At 37.5% G+C, this 24278-nt stretch overlaps 1 protein-coding gene across 1 annotated transcript in view; it reads right to left on the bottom strand.

The window, feature by feature from the left end:
• Positions 1 to 24278, bottom strand: part of CDH9 (cadherin 9) — a 140786-nt gene that overhangs the window by 80175 nt on the left and 36333 nt on the right. Inside the window, exon 2 of the mRNA XM_027520374.1 lies at positions 5822 to 6098. Within this exon, the coding sequence (XP_027376175.1) occupies positions 5822 to 6049 (228 nt within the window). The 5' untranslated portion in view covers positions 6050 to 6098. The remainder of the gene's footprint in view (positions 1 to 5821; positions 6099 to 24278) is intronic.

Here is a 24278-nt window from a genome sequence, read left to right as displayed (position 1 = left end):
TATTGAATATTGAAATATCAACTGATCTGAGGGGTGAAGGGTTGGGAGGTCCAACAGGGACGGAAGGGATGTATGTGTACAAATAGCTGATTCACTTTGTTATACAGCAGAAGCTAAAACAACATTATAAAGCAACTATCTCCTAATAAAAAAGAAAGAAATAGTGTGCAACATATTTCTGAGAATTAAACATTAAATTAAGTCAAGGGAAAAGTCTGTTTACTGTGGTGATAACAGTGGTACAGGGCTGTGGTATTACAGTACTGGTGGTGAGGGGATTGGTAGTCAGAAGGAAATGACAGCACTCTATTGTAAAAGTAGATTTGTATAGAATTCAGTATGATATAAGCCTTTGTAGACTCTCCTGAGCACCTCGCCTTAATGCTTAGTATTTTTCTCATATGTTCTTGGTTTTAAACAATGAATTTATAAAGAGCATTTTGGGATACAATGTGCGCATAGACCAGATGCAGTTGCTACCTGGACTGCATCATAAGTAATGACATTCTAAAACCTTTGTAAAGATCATTTATTTAGATTCAGAAAAAACACTATAATGTTCTATAACCATTTATCAAATAGCCTTCAGGAAATTTCAGACTTTATTTCTGTCTCTGTACAAATCATACCGCCATATCCTACCTAAAAGCCTAAGAGAAAATTGCCTATCCAAGAACATTATTTTATATTTTCTTGGGGGAAAGACACATATTTAGTGACCACATCAACCTGTAAAAGTGCAAGAGAGTTATTCCACCCCCTGATACTCAATAAATGTAAATCAGATTCCTAACTATTTGACAATCGATACTTCTGTTTTGCTTCATTTTTGTTAAAACCTACCTCAATAGTATCCAGCTGTAACCAAGAGTTTCATGAATGTTAAAACTCTTTTCTAGTTTATAATTTTATGATTATATTTTGGATGATTTCAGCTATGGAATAGTACATGTTTTTGAATTAAACTATAAATAATTGAGAGCTATTTTGTAAAAAAGATAACTTGAATTTAGATGGCGACTATTAATAGGCAGTTCAACAATTTCCCTGAGAAAAGTAAGCATAAATATTACATATCTTTGAATTAAAATATATTGGTCAATTAAGTTGATATATTAAAATTATTTTATGAATACTAAAATTTTGTTCAAAAATAATAATTGTCAATAATTGCTTTATCTGTAAATTTATCTCATCAGGCAATAAATGTGTTCTAACAGCCAAATATTAAAATAATACAATTAACTTCTGCTCATTAAGTATAGACATATGATCAATTGATTATTAATCCATAAGTATGGATTTTTCAAGATCTAAACCTAATATATAAAAAATCAATTGTGTATGAAGTTTCTCTATAAGAATAGTAGGAACCTTTGCTATACTTTTTCTTAAATTTACTTTATAATTCTCTTGAGCGATATTAGTACTGCCCAAGTAATTCAGTCACACATCTATTCACATTACTGAGAAATCACATGGCTATTGTTATAACTTTGTAATCTTCAAGAATAAGAAGCAAAGGTTTCCCTCATTGAAGAAAACAGAATCAGTAAACCTCAGCTTGCATTATTGTGAAAACAAAAATGCTTTTTATTTCAACATGTCTGACTTTTCTCTTGTATTCCAAAGACCTGAAATGACATAAGAAAATATTCTACAACATTTCCTTATAAAAGTATCCTCACAATGTATTCCTTAGTCCTCCACTACACCCTGACATTGAAAGCAAAATGATCATCCCAGAATTGTGCTCCACTCATGATGAGTTTGTACACTAGTTCAACAGGGATTCACATCACATGATGTATAAGAAAACATCACAGAATTGAATTTTCAGCATTTCATAGTAGTGGTCTAATTTCACCCCATTAGACTAGCTTTTATTTAGGGGGGTGTGTGTGTGTGTTTGTTTCTTGCTGTATGCAATCCCAACCCTTGGATTTATCCACATGAAATTTTAAAAATTTGTATTAGCACTTCCTAGCTACAGACTCAGCTCCCTCCCTCCACAATCCTAGAAAACAACAGGAATTTCGAGTTAAGAAATCTTAATGACATTTTAATTTAACCTAACAAGAATCTGAAGTTTGGGAAAGTTAGCTGACTTACAACTTTTGCACTGTTACTGAATGGCACAATCAGGACTGAATCTTGTAAGCTTTATGTTTGGTGTGTGTACACTTGTATATTTATTAAATTCCATAGCTGCCATTTTGTTTGTTCTAAGACCGCTGCTGCTGCTGCTGCTAAGTCACTTCAGTCGTGTCCGACTCTGTGCGACCCCATAGACAGCAGCCCACCAGGCTCCCCCGTTCCTGGGATTCTCCAGGCAAGAACACTGGAGTGGGTTGCCATTTCCTTCTCCAATGCATGAAAGTGAAGAGTGAAAGTGAAGTCACTCAGCAAACCTCATGGACTGCAGCCTACCAGGCTGCTCTGTCCATGGGATTTTCCAGGCAAGAGTAATTGAACCCTGGATTTTACATCCAAGGATCAGATACACTTCTAAATTTCTATAATTTTAATCAGCTATAAATTAATATATCTTACCATATTCTGTGATACCTAGCTTCTGAAAAATAAGAAGAAAAAAAAAAAAAAACCTTTGAAAATTTCTTCCTATTAGAAGCTCCTATTCTTTCCCAATCTTGATGCATGGTAGATACAGTAGGTCTTCACTCAGGGTATTGCCACTGCAATGGATTCTTGAAGGTTCAGTTTAAGTTTACCCAGGGCAACCAGAGCAAGGTGGTCAAAAAGACAATATGTCTTGTGTTCAAAATATTAATCTGTCATCATAACTCAAGTGTTTGACCAAGTTCAAGGGTGAGAGCTGAGATAGCTGTATATGCAAGTGAGCAATAATGTCAAATGCTAGGAGAGCAGATTAGTAGAGAATTTACAGAGCCTTAAGAGTTTAAAAGACGCTTACTCCTTGGAAGGAAAGTTATAACCAACCTAGATAGCATATTAAAAAGCAGAGACATTACTTTGCCAACAGAGGTCCGTCTAGTCAACTCTATGGTATGGATGTGAGAGTTGGACTGTAAAGAAAGCTGAGTGCCGAAGAATTGATGTTTTTGAAATGCGGTGTTGGAGAAGACTCTTGAGAGTCCCTTGGACTGCAAGGAGATCCAACCAGTCCATTCTAAAGGAGAGCAGCCCTGGGTGTTCTTTGGAAGGAATGATGCTAAAGCTGAAACTCCAGTACTTTAGCCACCTCATGTGAAGACTGGACTCATTGGAAAAGACTCTGATGCTGGGAGGGATTGGGGGCAGGAGGAGAAGGGGATGACAGAGGATGAGATGCCTGGATGGCATTACTGACTCAGTGCACGTGAGTTTGAGTGAACTCCAGGAGTTGGTGATGGATAGGGAGGCCTAGTGTGCTGCAATTCATGGGGTCGCAAAGAGTCGGACACGACTGAGCGACTGAACTGAACTGAGCTGAAGAGTTTAATAGGGCTTCCTGGGTGGCTCAAGTGGTAAAGAATCTCCCTTGATGCAGGAGAACTGGGGTTCAATCCCTGGGTGGGGATGATCCCCCTGGAGGAGTAGATGGCAACCCACTCCAATATTCTTGCCTGGAAAATCCCATGGACAGAGGAGCCTGGTTCCCTACAGTCCATGGGGTCACAAAGAGTTGGACGCAACTGAGCGACTAACACAACAGAAAATCTTGATAAATGTTAAGGAGGAGTTGAAATCACATTTTTATAATGAACTAAATAGGTGGTGATAGCATATCTAAGACAAGGTCTTCTTACAAAAGAGATAAAGTAGTTTTTCCAAACAGTGTTTTGTTGAAGATTTTCTTTCATATGAGTGTTGTTTCCATTGGTAATATAAAAATATTTGACACATAGTTTTGGTTTGAATATCCTCATGTGAAAAATTTTGCTATTTTAATGTGTTTTATATTTTGGGTTCATGATCTTGTTGAAACTTGTCCATGATCAAAGTGAGGTTATTTTCCCAAGTACCAAGTGATAAAATATTTGATTAAAAGTAATTTAATAAAAGCAGGTCCCACTTCACTATTTTTTGACAGATTATAGAACTAATTAAAAATGAACAAGGAGCAAGAGGATCTAAAGCATAACGTATATTTTTAAATGTCAGTGCAGTAATGGTGATCAGTTAATTAATGTGCAATCAATATTTAGAAAGAAGTGTTTCTGTTTATGGCTAAAAATAAATGCTTGTAGAGGAGCCTTGATTACCTTAAGATTACTAGAATCTCTTTCTATCTGTATCTATTCTTCTGTATCTGTGAATCTCCAAGGATAAATCCCTTTGTGCAAGGCCCCATGAACTGAATCTGTCCTTTACACATTGCCTTAGGAAAAGAATCATAAAGCAATTTCAAGTCCTCAGACACAAACATTTGTCAGTTGAACTTGTAATATCCTGATGTTAGTTATTAAATATAGTGTGAGAAGTGATGTTAAATGAGGGATGTTGGAAGGTGCCATGTGACTAACCTAAGGCAAAATAAAAGGGAAAAAAGAGTCAGGAAGTGAAATGCATGGAGCAAAATGAGTATGACATGGAACCAGAGGAGAGAGATATCAAAAGAAAAGGAAATAATAGGTTAAAAGAAGTTGCATTTGAAAAAAATATCTACTGTCACATACAGAGAGTAAAGAATTAACCAAGATTTTGTCTATTTCACCAATATTTCTGATCTAATAGCAATAAGCATAACTTTTGTGATACTGGGTACTTTTCATGTTTTCCTTTTTGTCTGATTCTATCCGATTTGCCTAAGTTGCCAGTGAGTCAAACAATGTTTATATCATTAGAGTCACTTCTAGTGTCTTGTGCCAAAAATAAAAAATAAATAAATACATGACTAGTGGGAAATTTTAGTATTAATAATTATTTATTTTGTTTTCTGTTCAGAATTTGAAACTATCTCAGCACTGGGCACAAACTGGGGGATAATTCACAGTGAAAAAAAGGAATTAGTGTATGTGTGGAATAGAATGAATGTGATTGGTAAGAGGACAATAGATAATTAGAAAATTCTGGATGGCAGAAAGAATATGTCAGCTATTTCAAGATACAGCAGAAAGAGGAGTGAGGCAATAACTCTATTTCATCAAAACTGGATACAAGAAGGGAGTTATGTATTCCCTGCTGCCATTTGATCGTGATTGTTAATGAGCAAGTTTTCACTTGCTGCAACTGGAATGGAATTAAGTCTGTCTAAGGGTACTGTCTTTTTTCTAGTTCTTTTTTTTTTTTTTTCTTTTCTTTTCCTCTTCCCTCTGCTTTAAATCCTTTGGTCTGGATTATAGGCAAGATATAGTTCATTTTGACTGATTAGGAGACAGAAGCATCTAGAAGTATTCAAATTACTTGTTTTTCATATACAGCATACTATTCTTAATTACAACAAATTATTCATCAGCAGAGACTAATATATTTTAGTAACAATTGTATATTACACTTTTATTTGCTCTGCCTTATATAATGCATCAAATTATTTTTACTCATGACTTAATTTTTGAAGAAATTTTTAAAAAATCTTTTAGATACATGCACATGAAATTATATCATATCTAGCTGATTAACAGTGAAGTAAGTCCACAAATAGTTTATTCTTTGAGGCTTACTATGAATACTGCCCTAATCCAACTACCTAAATAAATCACATTCCCCACATTATCCTACTGAATGAATTGACAACATGATACCTCTGCATATTGCCATTAGTCAAATACTTTAAAATAATTATTAGTGACATGTAAAATTGATGTAAAAAAATAACTATCACTTTCAACTTCTAGACTTATCATATAAAAACTCTTACCTTGCCTACATACTGTGTGTCGGTACCTGTATACTCTTCCAACAAGAAGAACTGATTCCACATCCAGCCACGCTTGGTGCGATGTAGCATTTTACCATCATCTTGTGTCAGACCCACTATCCTTTCACTCGGTAAATCACTGTTACCTTTTTCTTGAAATGGGATAGCATCAGTTGTATGATACATATAGGTCCAGATGAATAGTGATAGGCAATGATAAGTCCTCATTATCTGTGGCTTCTGCAGGAAAGCAAATTCAATGTACTGTCTTTTTCACCTGAAAAGTAGTAGAAGAAAAATAATTAGACTGTGTTTCTTTTCCATATGACCTGTAACCTGCAAAACTTTTCTGAAGTTATATTATTTAGATGTTATAAATAATATATTGACATATTTTTAGATATACATCAATGGATTGTCATTAAAAACTTATATTCATAGTAAAGGAGAAGTATATAGAAAAAATAAACAGAAAACAGTTGAATTACTGCTACTGTATTATGACATGTACATGTGAATATTTTCATATTTTAAAATATTCATTATTTTGAAAAAAAGTAAGCTCTATAATACACCGAAGATCATATTGAGTTCCTAAAGTCTCAAGACCAATGAAAGTGGAATATTTATTAATATATAAATATATATGAACAAGAACACTGTTTTCTGTCCACAATCTACCAAATTTTATGAGCTGTTTCTCCTCTTGTACCTCTTTCTCTCCTTTCTCTTCTCTTTTCTTCTGTAACATGTTGAGATGTTGCCTCAAGGCAAATTAAATGATACCAAATATACTTTGGATTGTGCCTTTAATTACTTAGCAGTGTAAGGTTGATCCTTTACAATCAATAACTTTTTTCCCAACTATCAGTTGAGTAAATGAGGAGAATGTCCTCTCCTCCTAGTCATTTATATTATCCTGTTTGATATTATAAAAAAGCCACATATTTATTTCAAATAATAATAATAACAAAAAGGAAAATACAAAATTGGAATTGCAAAATAGATAGGCAGTTTTACCTATGAGATAATTTGACCCAGAATTTTGAAATGTTTTAGTATTTAAAAATTAATTTTATCTATTAGTACTTTGCTTTAATTTGAAACATATATAATCTAGAACATTTGAGATGTTGTTACTGATTATAATGATTTGAAAAGCAAGAAAAACCCATCTCAAACTAGTACAGGCAAAAGTAAATAAATAATTCATTAGATTATAACATCAAATTAAGTGTGGAAAGGAGAGGATGAAAGGAGAAGCAACTGGGCACTTTCTGCTCATGAAAACTGAGAATTAGGGCTTTGGGTACTGGAGTTCTTTTTTTCCCCTTCTCTCTCTCTCTCTCACTTTTCTCAGGCTTCAACCTAAGCCTTCTCAACCTGATGAAATCTGCAAATACATGAATTTCAGATTCAATATCTTCCAATTAAGAAAGCAACTGATAGTCTTTTCTGAGTTTAAAAAACAAAAAAATCCTAGAAATGGACTCCAATTTACCTGGCCTCGGCCAGATGTCCAGTACTAGACTATGTACCTTGGATTTAGTTGCAGTTATTAAGACTCTCCTGGTGGCTCAGATGTTAAAGCATCTGTCTACAATGCGGGAGACCTGGGTTCGATCCCTGGGTTGGGAAGATCCTCTCCTGGAGAAGGAAATGGCAATCCCCTCCAGTACTATTGCCTGGAAAATCCCATGGACAGAGGAGCCTGGTAGGCTACAGTCCATGGGGTCGCAAATAGTCTGACACAACTGAGCGACTTCACTTACTTACTTATCAAGTCATAAAAGTCATATATAACCCTCAAGCTTGCTTATCCCTTATTATCTGAGACTTTGGATACTTACCTGCATCATGAGGTCTCAACTACTTCTTTTATAAAAGGAGAATAATCATTATCTGTCTCATAAAGTACTGGTATTTATTTTATTTTGAACATTTATCACAAAGTCATAGCTATTTATAATACAAAGATTAAATTTTTACAGTAGCATATACCTATGAGAACACTGAGGTGTGAAGAATTAAATAATTTGCCAAAATTCATACAGATAGTACATGTTGGAGCTAGTTTTTAGATTCTCAGCTTTAAACTAATTTTTATATAATACATGTAGCTCATAGTAAATCAGCACAGTGCTTGCATACAATTCCCCAATATGTTAGTGTTTGCAATCAACGAGGTTTGCTCCCAATGTATACCAATATAATAAAGAATGGATACTTGCTATGGTACAGACCTTGTCCACCTGTATGCACTCTAATTTCCATACGTATTATTAAAAAAAAACTTCTTACTTAACAAAATACATATATGTAACCACAAATCTACACACTCAGAATGAGAGAAATCAAAGTCATGTTATTATTTTTTACTCTGAAAGCATGGGTGGTGATAATTATTATTGATGGGAGAAATTTTCACTTATTGAGGTATGGGAAAGTCATTCTGGCTTATACCTGATTTCAGTTGAACTTTATGCTAATTAAAAAAGCCTACCTGTGGTCTATTGAACATACATTGCAAATCTGTTTTAACCATTTAAGAAGAGAGTACATTTGAAAACCAAAATGGAGTAATTGCGGTTTGGTCATCCAAAATGGACATAGTTTCAGACATGTTCCTGCATCACGGAGAACTTGAATGTCCTGATTTCAGATTCAACAACACCAGTCATTCTCAAATTAACATCCTTTGGTAGCTGCAACATTATGGTTTCAAGGTCTTCTCTTTTAACTCTGCAACCATTTTGGACACCAACTTATCCTTGTTTAACAAGTATCCTTACTTCTTGCAGCTCCAATCCTAGTTCCTGATGAGCAGTTTATGTAATTTTTAATGCATAAAGGTTTTTGCCTTTATCAGTCATCACCATTTTGTAGTCCAGCAAAACACAATTCAAGTTCTTGATTCAGTGTCTCTGGAATTCTTGTGCTCTGTTTGACTCAGAGAAAACCCTTTGTTTTTCCTCACAATAGATTGTTTATTACTTCCATCAACAACCTCATTATAGATTGTTCATTGATCATTCCTGTTGACTTTACATAGCTAGTAGTAATCTTGTAAACTACTGAAAACTGGGAAATTTAACCACAACCCATAAAACTGTGAAATAAATTTCAGAACAGTACAACAGCAAATAATGCATGGAAAACATATAATGAAAAGTATCTAATGGTCAATAGTTTAGAATATGCCCCACGTTTTATTTATCAGGGATGGAAGTGTAAGTGAAGTCACTCAGTCATGTCCAACTCTTTGTGACCTCATGGATTGGAGCCTACCATGCTCCTGTATCCATGGGATTTTCCAGGCAAGAACACTGGAGTGGCTTGCCATTTCCTTCTCCAAGAGATATTCCCAGGGATTGAACCTGGGTCTCCCGCATTGTAGGCAGATTCCTTATCATCTGAGCCACCAGGGAAGTCCTTTATCAGGGATGGTGTGGTAGAAAATGAGCAGCCAGAGAATCTCAAGAATAGCTGTTAACTCACTTTGATAAATAATCACACTTCCTTGGTAGAATATACTGGGTACCCTGGTTTCTTCCCACTGGGAGATTTCCATGAGAAATTGAAGAGCATTCTTCATTTCCTGTCATTTGTTCTGTGATATCCACTTTAGGTAGCATGTAAGTCTTTAAGCTGAAAAGTTCAGTTGTATTAGATGGAGCCAAAGACTTAGGCAGAGGCCAGCATTCCATAGGTCTCTATAATCTATCATAAGAAATTTGCTTTCATTTCAGTGCAAAATGGAAAGCACTTGGAAGGCTTTAACATGCCATGCTTAGAAAAGACCAATTTGGCTACAGATTGGGAAACAGGTTAGAGGAGAGGAAATGATTTGGGGAGACAGTCTATCACTGTAATCCAGAAAGTGATGATGATGGCTCACAGAGAAGTGGTTTGAAGTGGACACTGAATCTCTGCTCAGATAGCCTTTGATTCTTTAATACGGCCACATACACACACTATATTCACTGCAATTTTTGTATGCTTTGCTTCTAATGGCCTGCACCTGCTACTCTCTTTGAAGGACTTCCCTTGGTTACTAGAGACACTTTGCCCACAGGCACAGGGAGTCCAAAGTGCCTGCAAGTTTACAACTGTCTCTCATGGAATCCCTGAGCCACTGTTTAACAGGTGCAGAAATATTAAAAACCAACATGTTATTTGCATCCCGCAGCTCCCCTAAAGAATCATGCTGAGCCTGGGCTGACTGAAATAACACCTTCACTTAGATTCTTTTTCTTGTCTTGTTTTCCCACTCTCTCCCACACTTCCTGACCTGGAAGCAATCTTAACCAATCACTTGCACCCAAATCCTTGCCTGTTTCTGGGGAAACTAAGACCAGAGTAAGATCTTCATAGTCAATATTCAAAAGGGAATGTTGATTGCATTGATTTAGTTCAGTTCAGTCGCTCAGTCATGGCCGACTCATTGCGACCCCACAGGCTGCAGCACACCAGGCTTCCCCATCCATCATCAACTCCCAGAGCCTGCTTAAACTCATGTCCATTGAGTCAGTGATGCCATCCAACCAACTCATCCTCTCATTCCCTTCTTCTGCCTCCAATCTTTCCCAGCTTCAGGGTCTTTTCCAATGAGTCAGTTCTTCATATCAGGTGGCCAAAGTATTAGAGTTTCAGCTTCAGCATCAGTCCTTGTATTGATTATAAAGTATTAAATAAAGGAGAAATAAATTATAATTCCTAGATTATTAGTTTGTGAACTAGGCAAATGATTGAACAAAATCTTGAGCCACTTGGAGTGTCATTTATATTGAGGCAGGGGAGATATATTAGAAAAATTGTTTCATTTTTCTCCTTGTTCTTGGTCAAAATGAAAAATTTTTTTTTTTTACTGCTACTACTAACATTTCAGCATAATAATAGGAAGCAAAGTTATTCACTGGTCTACTGACTTTATATAGTTTAATTTATATATTTATGGCAACCTTTTAAACTAAAGTCTTCTGTAACTCCTCATAGTTTTCATGTTGTAAGGAAACTGAGGCACAGTTTAACTGATGGCACAAGTTCACATAAATAGCAACAGAAAGGCTGAAAGCTAAAACTAGGCATTCACTTGCAGTTGGGCTCTACTGCTCCAGAAATAGACTACTAACATCTGTGATGCTGGCAAATTACATTCATTCCAACTCGCCTTCTGTGTTGTGGGCACTGTGCTAAGTCTTTTTTCAAACACAGTTTCTATAATTCTCCTCATAACTATATTACAAGGAAAGTATGACCATACGAGAAAGAGGGATAAACTGGAACTGAAGTAACTTGCTAATATCACAGAAAGTCAGGCATCTGTGGGAAAGTGAAAGGGTTTAGGATTTGAATTCTGTTGGACTGATATCAGGGCTCCTGATATTAATTGTACTGCTGTAAAGTAATATTACTACCCATGCAACTTACCTGGAGGCCTCCTTTATGATTTTTAAATGCTTGCATAAATCAAGGTTTTTTCCTTACTCACACTCTGACCTTGAACAATGTTACCTGGTTCATCCATCGTCAACTCCTTCTCATTATTTTCAATTTCTATGTCAATTTTGCTTTCTTTCAAAATCTTCCAAAATAAACTTTTCAAAAATAGCTTAGCCAACTTCAGTCTCTATTGATTTCCTTCATAACATCCATTTATTTCTTTCATATAATTTTCAATGATTTTAATTATGTATTTCATTTAGATTATATGTTTATTGACAGTTTCCTCTAGTAATAATGGATGGTTGTGGGATATTTTGTGTCCTGCATGAAACAATTATTGACATACCATAGGTACTTAATATGTATTTGTAAAATTAACTGATTGGTTGATTCATGCCTAAATTGGATAATCCTCATTTGAGCCTGGGATCAAATATGAGATTGATGATATCTGATTGCATAAGTATCTAATAAAGATATGGAAAGAGATTAACTGGGAGGAAATGTGCTTTTTAAAAGGGTTCTGGGGGGGAAAGTCTTTAAAAAAAAGAGTAGCTGCAGTGAAGTAAGACTGATATTCATAAAAGTTTGCATAACATGTGATTAAGTATGAACTTCACAAAGTGATTGGTACAAATTATAGACTACAGTGAAGCCCTTTTATTAAATATCTTCTTTATTTTCCTCATGATTCTAAGCATAATTCATTCACCTTTAGGAAAAATTAAATGTAACCCCTTGTGTGGCCATTTTAACATCTCTACCTTCCTCAGCTCTTGAACAATAGTGCACATCATAAAGGGTTCTGTTGTATTTGTTTTTAAATTTAGCAAGCTCTTATCCCATAGGGTTTATTAAAAATTCTTCATAGCCTTTATTTACTCAATAGCAACAAGCTGATTACTAAATTTTCTATGGTTAATTATCTCTATCAGCCTAAAATACTCTGCATTTTAACCACATTTTTGTTGATAAATAAAAAACATCAGATATATTATGAAGTATAATATTTTGTTTGGTTTAATCTTGATTTTGTAATCAAGGAATTCACTTGAATGTTGTTAACTTTAAAAACAGAAAATTATTTTATTATCAGTCCCTTGTTCTCTTAAATATATTTCAATTGCATTTGAGAAAAATGACTGTTGGCTATTTGTGAACCAAGAAAAAATGTAAATTATTGTAATTAAGTAGGATGTTCATCATATAAAACTACCAGCCAGATTTGAATTATATCATTATTTCTTATCCTCAATTCAGACAAAGTATTTTCAAATTTCCAACCATATTTTTCAGGCAAAGTTTCTGAGATAAAATGTACACACAAAACAAGATTGATTTTAGTATCTTATTTTAAGATATGTAGTCAACAACTCACTTCCAAACACATCAGCATATTTATCTAAAGAAAAACAAACAAACAAAAGAAACAACAAATAAATCCCTGGGTTATGGTCCTATATTCTGAATCTCTTTCCAGATGAGATATATAAGGTTTGGAGAGATAAAGAAAACTATTACTATTTCTGATTACCAGTTACTCTGTAGATTTGGCAAATGGCATACATTTGTTGTTTTTTGCTTGGCTAGTGAGCTTTCCAACACACTATTGTGTGTTTGGTGAGATAAGTCTAATAGTTTAGCGAGTTAAATGATGCATATACAAAGAATCAATACTATGAATGTGAATAGACACCAAAATTACAAGTCTTGTAAGTCTTGTAATCAAGGATCTATTGAATAGGGACGTATAGGATTATACAATCTGAAGACATGTAAACAATCTATTGTCAGAATCTAAGAGAAATAATGGAGAAGGAAATGGCAACCCACTCCAGTGTTCTTGCCTGGAGAATACCAGGGACAGAGGAGCCTAGTGAGCTGCCGTCTATGGGGTCGCACTGAGTTGGACATGACTGAAGTGACATAGCAGCAGCAGCAGCAAGAGAAATAAAAGAAAATAAGAGAAAATGAAGAGTGAAAATAAGAGAAAGTGGAGTGTGAAAAAGTTGGCTTAAAGCTCAACATTCAGAAAACGAAGATCATGGCATCTGGTCCCATCACTTCATGGGAAATAGATGGGGAAACAGTGTCAGACTTTATTTTTTGGGGCTCCAAAATCACTGCAGATGGTGACTGCAGCCATGAAATTAAAAGACGCTTACTCTTTGGAAGAAAAGTTATGACCACCCTAGATAGCATATTCAAAAGCAGAGACATTACTTTGACAACAAAGGTCCGTCTAGTCAAGGCTAAGGTTTTTCCAGTGGTCATGTATGGATGTGAGAGTTGGATTGTAAAGAAAGCTGAGCACTGAAGAATTGATGCTTTTGAACTGTGGTGTTGGAGAAGACTCTTGAGAGTCCCTTGGACTGCAAGGAGATCCAACCAGCCCATTCTGAAGGAGATCAGCCCTGGGATTTCTTTGGAAGGAATGATGCTAAAGCTGAAACTCCAGTACTTTGGCCACCTCATGTGAAGAGTTAACTCATTGGAAAAGACTCTGATGCTGGGAGAGATTAGGGGCAAGAGGAGAAGGGGACGGCAGAGGATGAGATGGCTGGATGGCATCACTGACTCGATGGACGTGAGTCTGAGTGAACTCCGGGAGTTGGTGATAGACAGGGAGGCCTGGCGTGCTGCGATTCATGGGGTCGCAAAGAGTCAGACACAACTGAGCGACTGAACTGAACTGAACTGAAGAGAAATACTGTCTGTAAGAATAGTGTTCTAGATTAAAAAATAAATGATAATGGATGACTCTCTATGATTTCTGGAAAACACATCAACTTTCAAACAAAAGGAGATAGGCAAGCATATTTTCCCCAATATCAGTCCCCTAAATGGGACCAAAAAGATGGACACTTACATGTGACCTTCTATTACACAGATGCCCACTTTGTAGTTGGCCAAGATACTACTTATCTGTTTGGTTGAGGTACCCCCTATAATATAACAAGATAAAGAAAACAGGGACATGTTAGGGGGTGTTATTTTGGACATATTTTAATTGGGGGACCTGCCTTACAAGTGAATCATTTTAGTCAGGGTCAGAGATGGAAAAACTGTTAAGAGACAGTCATGTTCACAATTTGTTTAAGACTGTTGGCTAGTAAAGTATTACTGGAATTTGATATCACAAAGAGGGACAGTTCTTGTTTCTGTGTTCTTAAACACTCAAAACTGAACAAAAAGACTTTCAGTTGGTGTGGCAAAATGACATAACATGCAGCATAAAATTGGACTATACTAAGACTGAGAGAAATGCACACCATTTAATTAGCATAAGCACATACAACAACACTTTCACCTGAGGGAGGAATAAAAAACAAAGAAAAACAGTGGGTCTATGAAAATGCAGGAAATCAGATAAAGAGAAGGCTTTCCATAGGAAAGAATAATTATGCCCGTATAGAAGTTAAAAGTCACCAAACTCAACACTTCTCACAACCTGTGAGCCACTTGTTTTTTCTCTTCTTGCCCTTTAAATTTCTGCTGTTACATTTTTAATTCACCAATAAAGAGTGAGGAGCCCTAGGCCCTCACTCTCCACACTAGTAACAGCAGAACTCCAGAACTATGCACGGGCTAGCTAACTTACTCTTGCTCTCTATCTCTGTATATGTGTGTGTGTGTGTGTATCTCTTTCTCCCTCAACTCCTCCCTCCAGGAAATAGGTATGTGCACTCAGGTGTGCCATGTGCTTTCCAGGAGTTGTGAGAGTAAACCTCTGGGCTTTTTTCTTTTTTTCAAAGTTTTTTGATTGTTGGTGTTGAGAATGTTTTGCAATCATAAAAAGAACTGTAAGGGATGATCTAGCCATGACATTGCTTATCAGTAGGCTCAGACTGGCACAAAATGTAGGTGAATGGGTAAACAAATCGGGATATACCTATATAATATTATTCAGGGGCAAAAAGAGCTATCAAGTCACTCGCACAAAATTGAGAAAACAAATGCCTTGTGATAAGTGAAATGTTAAAATGCAGCGTTCAAGTTTGAAAATACTGAATCATTAAAACTGAATGACAGTCTGGAAAAGGCAAAACTACAGACACAATAGAAAAACCAGAGGTTGCAGCAGTTTGGGAGGAAGATAACAAGGATGAATAGGTGTACAAAGGGGAACTTTTGAACAGTGAATTCTGTATGATACTACAACAGTGGCCTGTGTGACATTATATATCTGTCAAAACCCATGCAACTTTACTCAAATAATTAATTTATGCACTTGAAAAAAATCACTTAGGAATTGAAAACTGCAGAGGTTGAATCCAAGAAGGAATGCAGACTACTACAAGAGAATCTAACATTAAAATTGTATGAAACCACCTGAGTGAAGGGTGGGGGAGGGGAGAGAAAGGTGCTGCTCTAAACAACTTTGGGAATGAGTCTCTAAGACTAAATGGAAAGAAACTGAACATACGCATTGCCTTCTAGCCAATAAGGTTGTTTCTTCCAAGAATATATGCTGGGAGCCGGCATATTGCATATTGAGTGCATATTGCATATTGAGTGCAGCACTTTCCACAGCATCATCTTTCAGGATCTGGAATAGCTCAACTGGAATTCTATCACTGCTGGCAGCCAGCGTGAGGAACTCCGCCCATGACAAAGGTCATGAGGAAGGAGGCTTGGCATACGCAAAGGCGGGATTGAGCCTCAGGAGTCCCCATGGAAATTCTCGAGCATCTACCCCCAAAACCAGAGTCTGCCTACTTTCTGCTTTGTGCTTTCACCTACACCTCTGACTTTACAGGGGCTGTCCCCCACTACCTCTCTCTGAAAAAAGAGTTAGCTTACAACTCCAGTTAATAATTCCTGGGTGTGACAGTGTTTAACCTACAAACTCCTTTGGAAATCCTCTAGCCTGCCTGAATAGGTTTTTCTGGCCACATGTGATTGTTCAGAGCCTCCCAACTGTGAGAGGCAGGAGATGTTCTAAACTGTCTAAACACAGATTCCTTTGAGTAGTTAAAAGATTGATTAGAAATTGTATTGGTGAAAGGTTTTTTCACTTATTGGGCCAATGTTTGCTGCTATGTCTCCATACTCCTTACCTACTGTGTCCTTGGCAGTGTATTGATTGATATAATGGGTGTATAGAAATGTAAGTAGTAGCCTCAATGTTTGTAACCTTGGACCCTTGAGTTAAGTCTTTTCTTGATTGATCCCACCTCACCTTTGCCCTATAGGAATGCAGCTTTGTCCAATGCTTTTTTGGAGGCTGGTGCCTGACTTTGGAATAATCACCTTTAGAGAAAGATAAGTTTCTTTAAGTGTTAACAGGCCTCCTGGCCAGAAGATGATGTAATTCACCTGAACTTTTGCATATGATAAGTTTGAAAGCCTGGCTTCGATTAGGACCAGGAACTGCTGTCCTTGCATGACTCCACCCCTTCCCCCATTATCATCTATGCACAACTTAAGGTATAAAAACTACTTTGGAAAATAAAGTGTGGGCCTTGTTCACCGAAACTTGGTCTCCCCATGTCGCTCTCTCTCCCAAATTCTGGCTGAGTCTCCATCTGGAGCATGGAACCCACCATGCTTGCTAATTATGCCTGGGCTTCTAAGATCCAACCGGGGAGGCCTCAGTGTCTCCTCTCCTTCGGGAGAATGGAAGGACACCTGCGGCCTACGTAAGTGGTGCAAACTTCTTGTCTTGAAGTTTTATTGGTCTCCCGCGTAAACCAAGCTACTCAGCCTCTTTTCTCCACTGAATTTTCCTACTGAGCTATCCTCATCCTATTACTCTTTATATCTTTGATAAAATATTTAAATAAATAGGTTGCCGATGCTGTCCCCGCTTCGAATACCCTGGATCAGCTGGGGCTGGTCCCCGGCAAATATAGGTTAAGAATTATGCTGCTCTACATATATACTGAAATTGAACAATTAAGTAATTGGATGGCAGATATTGGAAGTCACATTTCTCACTGCTGTTGTGAGAATTTACAGATAAGCAAGAAAACGGGTCCCTTGGACGTCAAGGAGATCAAACCAGTCAATTTAAAAGGAAATCAACCCTGAATATTCATCAGAAGAACTGATACTGAAGCTCTAATACTTTGGCCATATGATGGGAAGAATCGACTCATTAGAAAAGACCCTGATGCTGGGAAAGATAGACAGCAAAAGGAGGAGGGGGAGGCAGAGGATGAGATAGTTGGATAGCATCACCAACTCGATGGTTGTGAATTTGAGCAAACTCCTGGAGATAGTGAAAGACAGAGGAGTCATGTGTGCTGTAGTCCATGGGGTCACAAAGAGTCAGACATGACTTAGTGACTGAACAACAAAGGAAAGGAGGACAGCATGATCCATGTGGTAACAGATTAGAATTGGAGACATCAGTGAAAACTTATGTACTTTAATGTAATCACAGATGTTTATATATTGAAATATTTATAGATATGGGTTACACATATGAGGTAGCTGTATATGTAGCCCTTACTTTATTAGTTGAGGTGGCCTGCCAACAATACTACCCAGTACCAATGAACTCACCTAGTATACCAATCTTAGTTTCTAATACCATTTTCCAAATTAAAGGAACTGGGGCTTCTTGGAGAAATGTCTGATTATAGAACTAGCGCAGGAGACATACAAGATAAGCCTTTTGTAGTGCCAGTAAGTGACTGGTAGTGTTAGTTGCTCAGTTCTGTCGTATTTTTGTGACCCCATGAACTGTAACCCTGCCAGAATCCTCTGTCCAGGGGTTTCTCCACACAAGAATACTGGAGTGGGTAGCTATTTCCTTCTCCAGGGGATCTTCCCAACTCAGGAACTAAGCCAGAGTCTCCCACATTGCAAGTAGATTCTTTTACTGTCTGAGACACAAGGAAGCCAGAAAATGAGTCAGTGCTTAAAATAACACACACACATGTGTGTGTGTATATGCACACACACACCTCAAACATTCAGTTCAGTCAGTTCAGTTGCTCAGTTGTGTCTGACTCTTTGAGACCCCATGGACTGCATGCAGCATGCCAGGCTTCCTGTCCATCACCAACTCAAACTCATGTCCTTTGAGTCAGTGATGCCATCCAACCATCTTATCCTCTGTCATCACCTTCTCTTCCTGCCTTTTCCCAGCATCAGGGTCTTTTCCAATGAGTCAGTTATTTGCATCAGGTGGCCAAAGTATTGGAATTTCAGCTTCAGCATCAGTCCTTCTGATGAATATTCAGGACTGATGTCCTTTAGGATTGACTGGTTTGATCTCCTTGCAGTCCAAGTGACTCTCAAGAGTCTTCTCCAACACCACAGTTCAAACATTACACCATCCCCAATCAATTCCTTTAACCCTACCCATGCCATCTTTTGGGGCTTCCCTCGTGGTTTAGTGGTAAAAAATTTGCCTGCTGTGCAGGAGATGGAGGTTCAATTCCTGGGTTGATAATATCCTCTGGAGAAGGATATGGCTGCCCATTTCAGTATTCTTGCCTGGGAAATCCCTTGGACAGAGGAGCCTGGCAGACGATAGTCCATGGGGGGTCCACAAAACCAGACATGACTTAGCAACTAAGCAAAAAGAACAACAAAACTTTGTCCTTCACATTCATTTAGTATGTTGTTTCCTGAAAATATCCTAACAGAAACACTGGGAAAAAGGTAAGAATGAACTAATTGTCTAAGACTACAACTTACATGTAATATGAGATCATACATGAAGTCATCAAAAACTCCACTTAGTAATTCTTTCACCAAATATGTATAAAGTGCCTAATCTTTTTCTAGGCATTTTTCTAGGTCAACAGAACTGCAGATTCCCTAAAGAGTTTCAGTTCAGTTCAGTTCATTCGCTTAGTCATGTTGGAATGTTTGCTACCCCACAGACTGCAGCCTGCCAGGCTTCCTTGTCCATCGCAAACTCTCGGAGCTTGCTCAAACTCATGTCCATCAAGTTGGTGATGCCATCCAAATATTTCATTTTCTGTATTCCCCTTATCCTCCTTCCTTCAACCTTTTCCAGCATCAGGGTCTTTCCCAATGAGTCAGTTCTTCTCATCAGGTGAAGTTTATATTCTAAGGAGTTTATATTCTAAGAATATGTTCTACAAATATAACATGAGAAAATGTGCTTATGACATATCTGAAGAGGTTACTGAGATTACAACTGATTTATTGACTAATATTTAATCTATCAGGAAAATGAAATAAAATTCTATATTTCAAATTTTTAATCAGTGGAGAAAGGTGTAAATGAATTTTATACTGGTGGTTTCATGTTAGCTTCCAGTGAACATCAGAACCTGACAGATGCAAGCTAATAAGTGTCTCACATGCACCCGCCTACACTAAGTATTTCTCACTTAAGAAAGAGCACAGTTTAAAAAGTGTCCATGTTTGGGCATTGAAACATGTAAAATATCATGTATGAAATGAGATGCCAGTCCAGGTTCAATGCACGATACTGGATGCTTGGGGCTAGTGCACTGAGATGACCCAGAGGGATGGTATGGGGAGGGAGGAGGGTTCAGGATGGGGAGCACATGTATACCTGTGATGGATTCATTTTGATATTTGGCAAAACTAATACAATTATGTAAAGTTTAAAAATAAAACTATATTTGATTTTACACAGTTAAAAAGTGTCCATGTTTAAAACTATATTTGATTTTACACAGCTTTTCTCCCAAAGTAGCTCTAGAAAGCAATAGTTCACACCAAACTGCTGGCCAGCTTATGTCTTAGGGTAGAGCAGGAGATTCCAGGATCAAGTGGGTGGTGAGGTATGCTTGGAAGTACAGAGGAGTAGAGGGAAAATTAAGTAATTTTGGAAGAACAAATTACAAAACAAATATGCAAGCACTTATACTAATTACCATATACAGATACAGATGGGAAATTAATAGTTTAATCAAAAAATATATATTATGGATTTTAAGGGCTTTAGCAGGTAAAGATTCAGATGGTAAAGAATCTGCCTGCAAAGCCGAAGACCTAGGTTCCATTCCCGGGTACGGAAGATCAATTGGAGGAGGGCATGGCAACCCACTCCAGTATTCTTGCCTGGAGAATTCCCATGGACAGAGGAGCCTGGCAGGCTACAGTCCATGGAGTTTCAAAGATTCAGACATGACTGAAGTGACTTAATACACATACATGGATTTTACACAGGAAATTTAAATTCTTTGTTTCATGAATCTTTCTATCAATCTGATAAGAATATTTTAATGCATGAATTAAGAAATAAGATGTATAGTATTAAAAGGGAGATCAATTTTATTAAAATACAACTATTAATATATTTTTAAAAAACTGATTATTACAAAATAGGGCTTCCTCAGTGGTGCTAGCGGTAAAGAATTTGCCTGCCAATGCAGGAGATACAGATTCAATCCCTGCATCAGGAAGATCCATTGGAGTAGCTAATGGCAACCAACTCCAGTATTCTTGCCTGGAAAATTCCATGAACAGGGGAGCCTGGCAAGTTACAGTCCATGGGGGTAGCAAAGAGTCAGACACAATTGAGCACATACACTCACACATATGATAAAAATAATGCATATGCTTCTTAAGTAATACAATAAATAATAAGACCTAGTAGCAGATCTGATTGGTTTCAAAGTTTACAAAGAAAAAATGAGCAAACACAATATTTAGAATATTATTTTATTTCTATTAATGATAAAGTCACAGATACCTCTAAAACTTCTGTAGATTGATACTTATAAACACAAATTTGGGAAACATTTAGTAAACTTCTTTGGGCTCCAAAATCACTGCAGATGGTGATTGCAGCCATGAAATTAAAAGACGCTTATTTCTTGGAAGGAAAGTTATGACCAACCTAGATAGCATATTGAAAAGCAGAGACATTACTTTGCCAAAAAAGGTCCATCTAGTAAAGGCTATGGTTTTTCCAGTGGTCATGTATGGATGTGGGAGTTGGACTGTGAAGACAGCTGAGCGCTGAAAAATTGATGCTTTTGAACTGTGGTGTTGGAGAAGATTCTTGAGAGTCCCTTGGACTGCAAGGAGATCCAACCAGTCCATTCTGAAGGAGATCAGCCCTGGGATTTCTTTGGAAGGAATGATGCTAAAGCTGAAATTCCAGGACTTTGGCCACCTCATGCGAAGAGTTGACTCATTGGAAAAGACTCTGATGCTGGGAGGGATTGGGGGCAGGAGGAGAAGGGGACGACAGAGGATGAGATGGCTGGATGGCATCACTGACTCGATGGACGTGGGTCTGAGTGAACTCTGGGAGTTGGTGGTGGACAGGGAGGCCTGGCGTGCTGTGATTCATGGGGTCACAAAGAGTTGGACACGACTGAGCGACTGAACTGAACTGAACTGAACTGAAATTTCAGTAAGAAATTAGTATGGATAGTAATGTAGTGTTTCCCAGTTTAAATGTATGGACTCCATATTTTAAAGTAACAGGGACATAAAATTTGAAAAAAAAAAAAATTACATTGACATTATAGATGTAGGCAGAAGATAGAATAAAGAGCAATTGTGAAGAGGGATATGGGTTAATATCCTGAGTTTGTAACTTTTTTTGAGCATAGAGGAAATTATTAACTAGTCTTTATTTTCAACATATCTATAATAGGAATCATAAGTCTATCTCAAACAGAGGGTATAAAATCGTGTGCATAAAGAAACCTTGAAATATAGTCGATCTGTGTTAATTAAACTCTTTCATTCAAACTGACCTATTGATTAGGTCATTATATAATTATATTACATTAATGTACAATAATGAAAACAACAGAATGGGAAAGACTAGAGATCTCTTCAAGAAAATTAGAGATACCAAGGGAACATTTCATGCAAAGATGGGCTCCATAAAGGACAGAAATGGTATGGACCTAACCAAAGCAGAAGATATTTAAAAGAGGTGGCAAGAATACACAGAAGAACTGTACAAAAAAGATCTTCATGACCAAGATAATCAAGATAGTGTGATCACTCACCTAGAACCAGACATCCTGGACTGTGAAGTCAAGTGGGCCTTAGAAAGCATCATTACGAACAAAGCTAGTGGAGATGATGGAATTCCAGTTGAGCTATTTCAAATCCTGAAAGATGATGTGGTGAAAGTGCTGCATTCAATATGCCAGCAAATTTGGAAAACTCAGCAGTGGCCACAGGACTGGAAAAGGTCAGTTTTCATTCCAATCCCAAAGAAAGGCAATGCCAAAGAATGCTCAACTACCACACAATTGCACTCATTTCACACACTAGTAAAGTAATGCTCAAAATTCTCCAAGCAAGGCTTCAGCAATACCTGAACTGTGGACCTCCAGATGTTCAAGCTGGTTTTAGAAAAGGCAGAGGAACCAGAGATTAAATTGCCAACATCCCCTGGATCATCAAAAAAGCAAGAGAGTTCCAGAAAAACGTGTATTTCTGCTTTTGACTATGCTAAAGTTTTTGACTGTGTGGATCAAAAACTGTGGAAAATTCTGAAACAGATGGGAATACCAGACCACATAACCTGCCTCTTGAGAAACCTATATGCAGGTCAGGAAGCAACAGTTAGAACTGGACATGGAACAACAGACTGGTTTCAAATAGAAAAAGGAGTACGTTAAGGCTGTATATTGTCACCCTGCTTATTTAACTTATATGCAGAATTCATCATGAGAAATGCTGTGCTGGAAGAAGCACAAGCTGGAATCAAGATTACCGGGAGAAATATCAATAACCTCAGATATGCAGATGACACCATCCTTATGGCAGAAAGTGAAGAGGAACTAAAAAGCCTCTTGATGAAAGTGAAAGAGGAGAGTGAAAAAGTTGGCTTAAAGCTCAACATTCAGAAAACGAAGATCATGGCATCTGGTCCCAACACTTCATGGCAAATAGATGGGGAAGCAGTGGACACAGTGTCACACTTTATTTTTCTGGGCTCCAAAATCACTGCAGATGGTTATTGAGGCCATGAAATTAAAAGACGCTTATTCCTTGGAAGGAAAGTTATGACTAACCTAGATAGCATATTCAAAAGCAGAGACATTACTTTGCCAACAAAGGTCCATCTCGTCAAGGCTATGGTTTTTCCAGTAGTCATGTATGTATGCAAGAGTTGGACTGTGAAGAAAGCTGAGTGCCGAAGAATTGATGCTTTTGAACTGTGGTGTGGAGAAGACTCTTGAGAGTCCCTTGGACTGCAAGGAGATCCAACCAGTCCATTCTGAAGGAGATCAGCCCTGGGTGTTCTTTGGAAGGAATGATGCTAAAGCTGAAACTCCAGTACTTTGGCCATCTCACGTGAAGAGTCGACTCATTGGAAAAGACTCTGATGCTTGGAGGGATTGGGGGCAGGAGGAGAAGGGGACGACAGAGGATGAGATGGCTGGATGGCATCACCGACTTGATGGACGTGAGTTTCAGTGAACTCCGGGAGTTGGTGATGGACAGGGAGGCCTGGTGTGCTGCAGTTCATGGGGTCACAATGAGTCGGACACGACTGAGCAACTGAACTGAACTGAATGTGCAATAAAACAGTATGCATTTGTCTAGAAAACTTAAAATATGAGGTTTGAGAGGGACATTGTAAACTATCACATTAACCATTTTACAGGCATAATCACATCCACGGTTTACTATAAGTGCTAATCTGGAATCTATAGAGGTAAATTCTATTGTGTTCCATGCAGATCTCATCAACCATGCCAGTCTACTTACCAGCCAGCTGCTGTGAGGTCTGGCTACTAACTGCCTACAGCTGTTCCCTTTTGAGAATTCTTCTGGACATACGAGAACCATCAAGCTAGGAAGTTGTCTTCTTTCTCTTTCTCTCTCTTGCTTTGTTCCTTCCTTACAGTTTCCTCCTGAGAAGCACGTTTTCAATTTAACACCTATATCCAAATCCAAGTCTCAGTTCCAAGACTGATTCTAAGGAAATACCTACACAATTGGTCTGAATGAGCCTTTAGCATGTTAGAAGTAATCCATTCACCTACTCTTCAAATATTGTCTGGTGCCTAATGTTGCCAGGCATCAGCATGATTCAGGTGCTTGAGATACAAACAAAAGCATACAGAAAGTG

The sequence above is a fragment of the Bos indicus x Bos taurus genome, chromosome 20 (assembly GCF_003369695.1).
Source record: "Bos indicus x Bos taurus breed Angus x Brahman F1 hybrid chromosome 20, Bos_hybrid_MaternalHap_v2.0, whole genome shotgun sequence".
Classification (NCBI taxonomy): Eukaryota; Metazoa; Chordata; class Mammalia; order Artiodactyla; family Bovidae; genus Bos; species Bos indicus x Bos taurus.
Note: the sequence above shows the minus strand (reverse complement) of the source record. Positions and strands in the feature narration are given on the sequence as shown.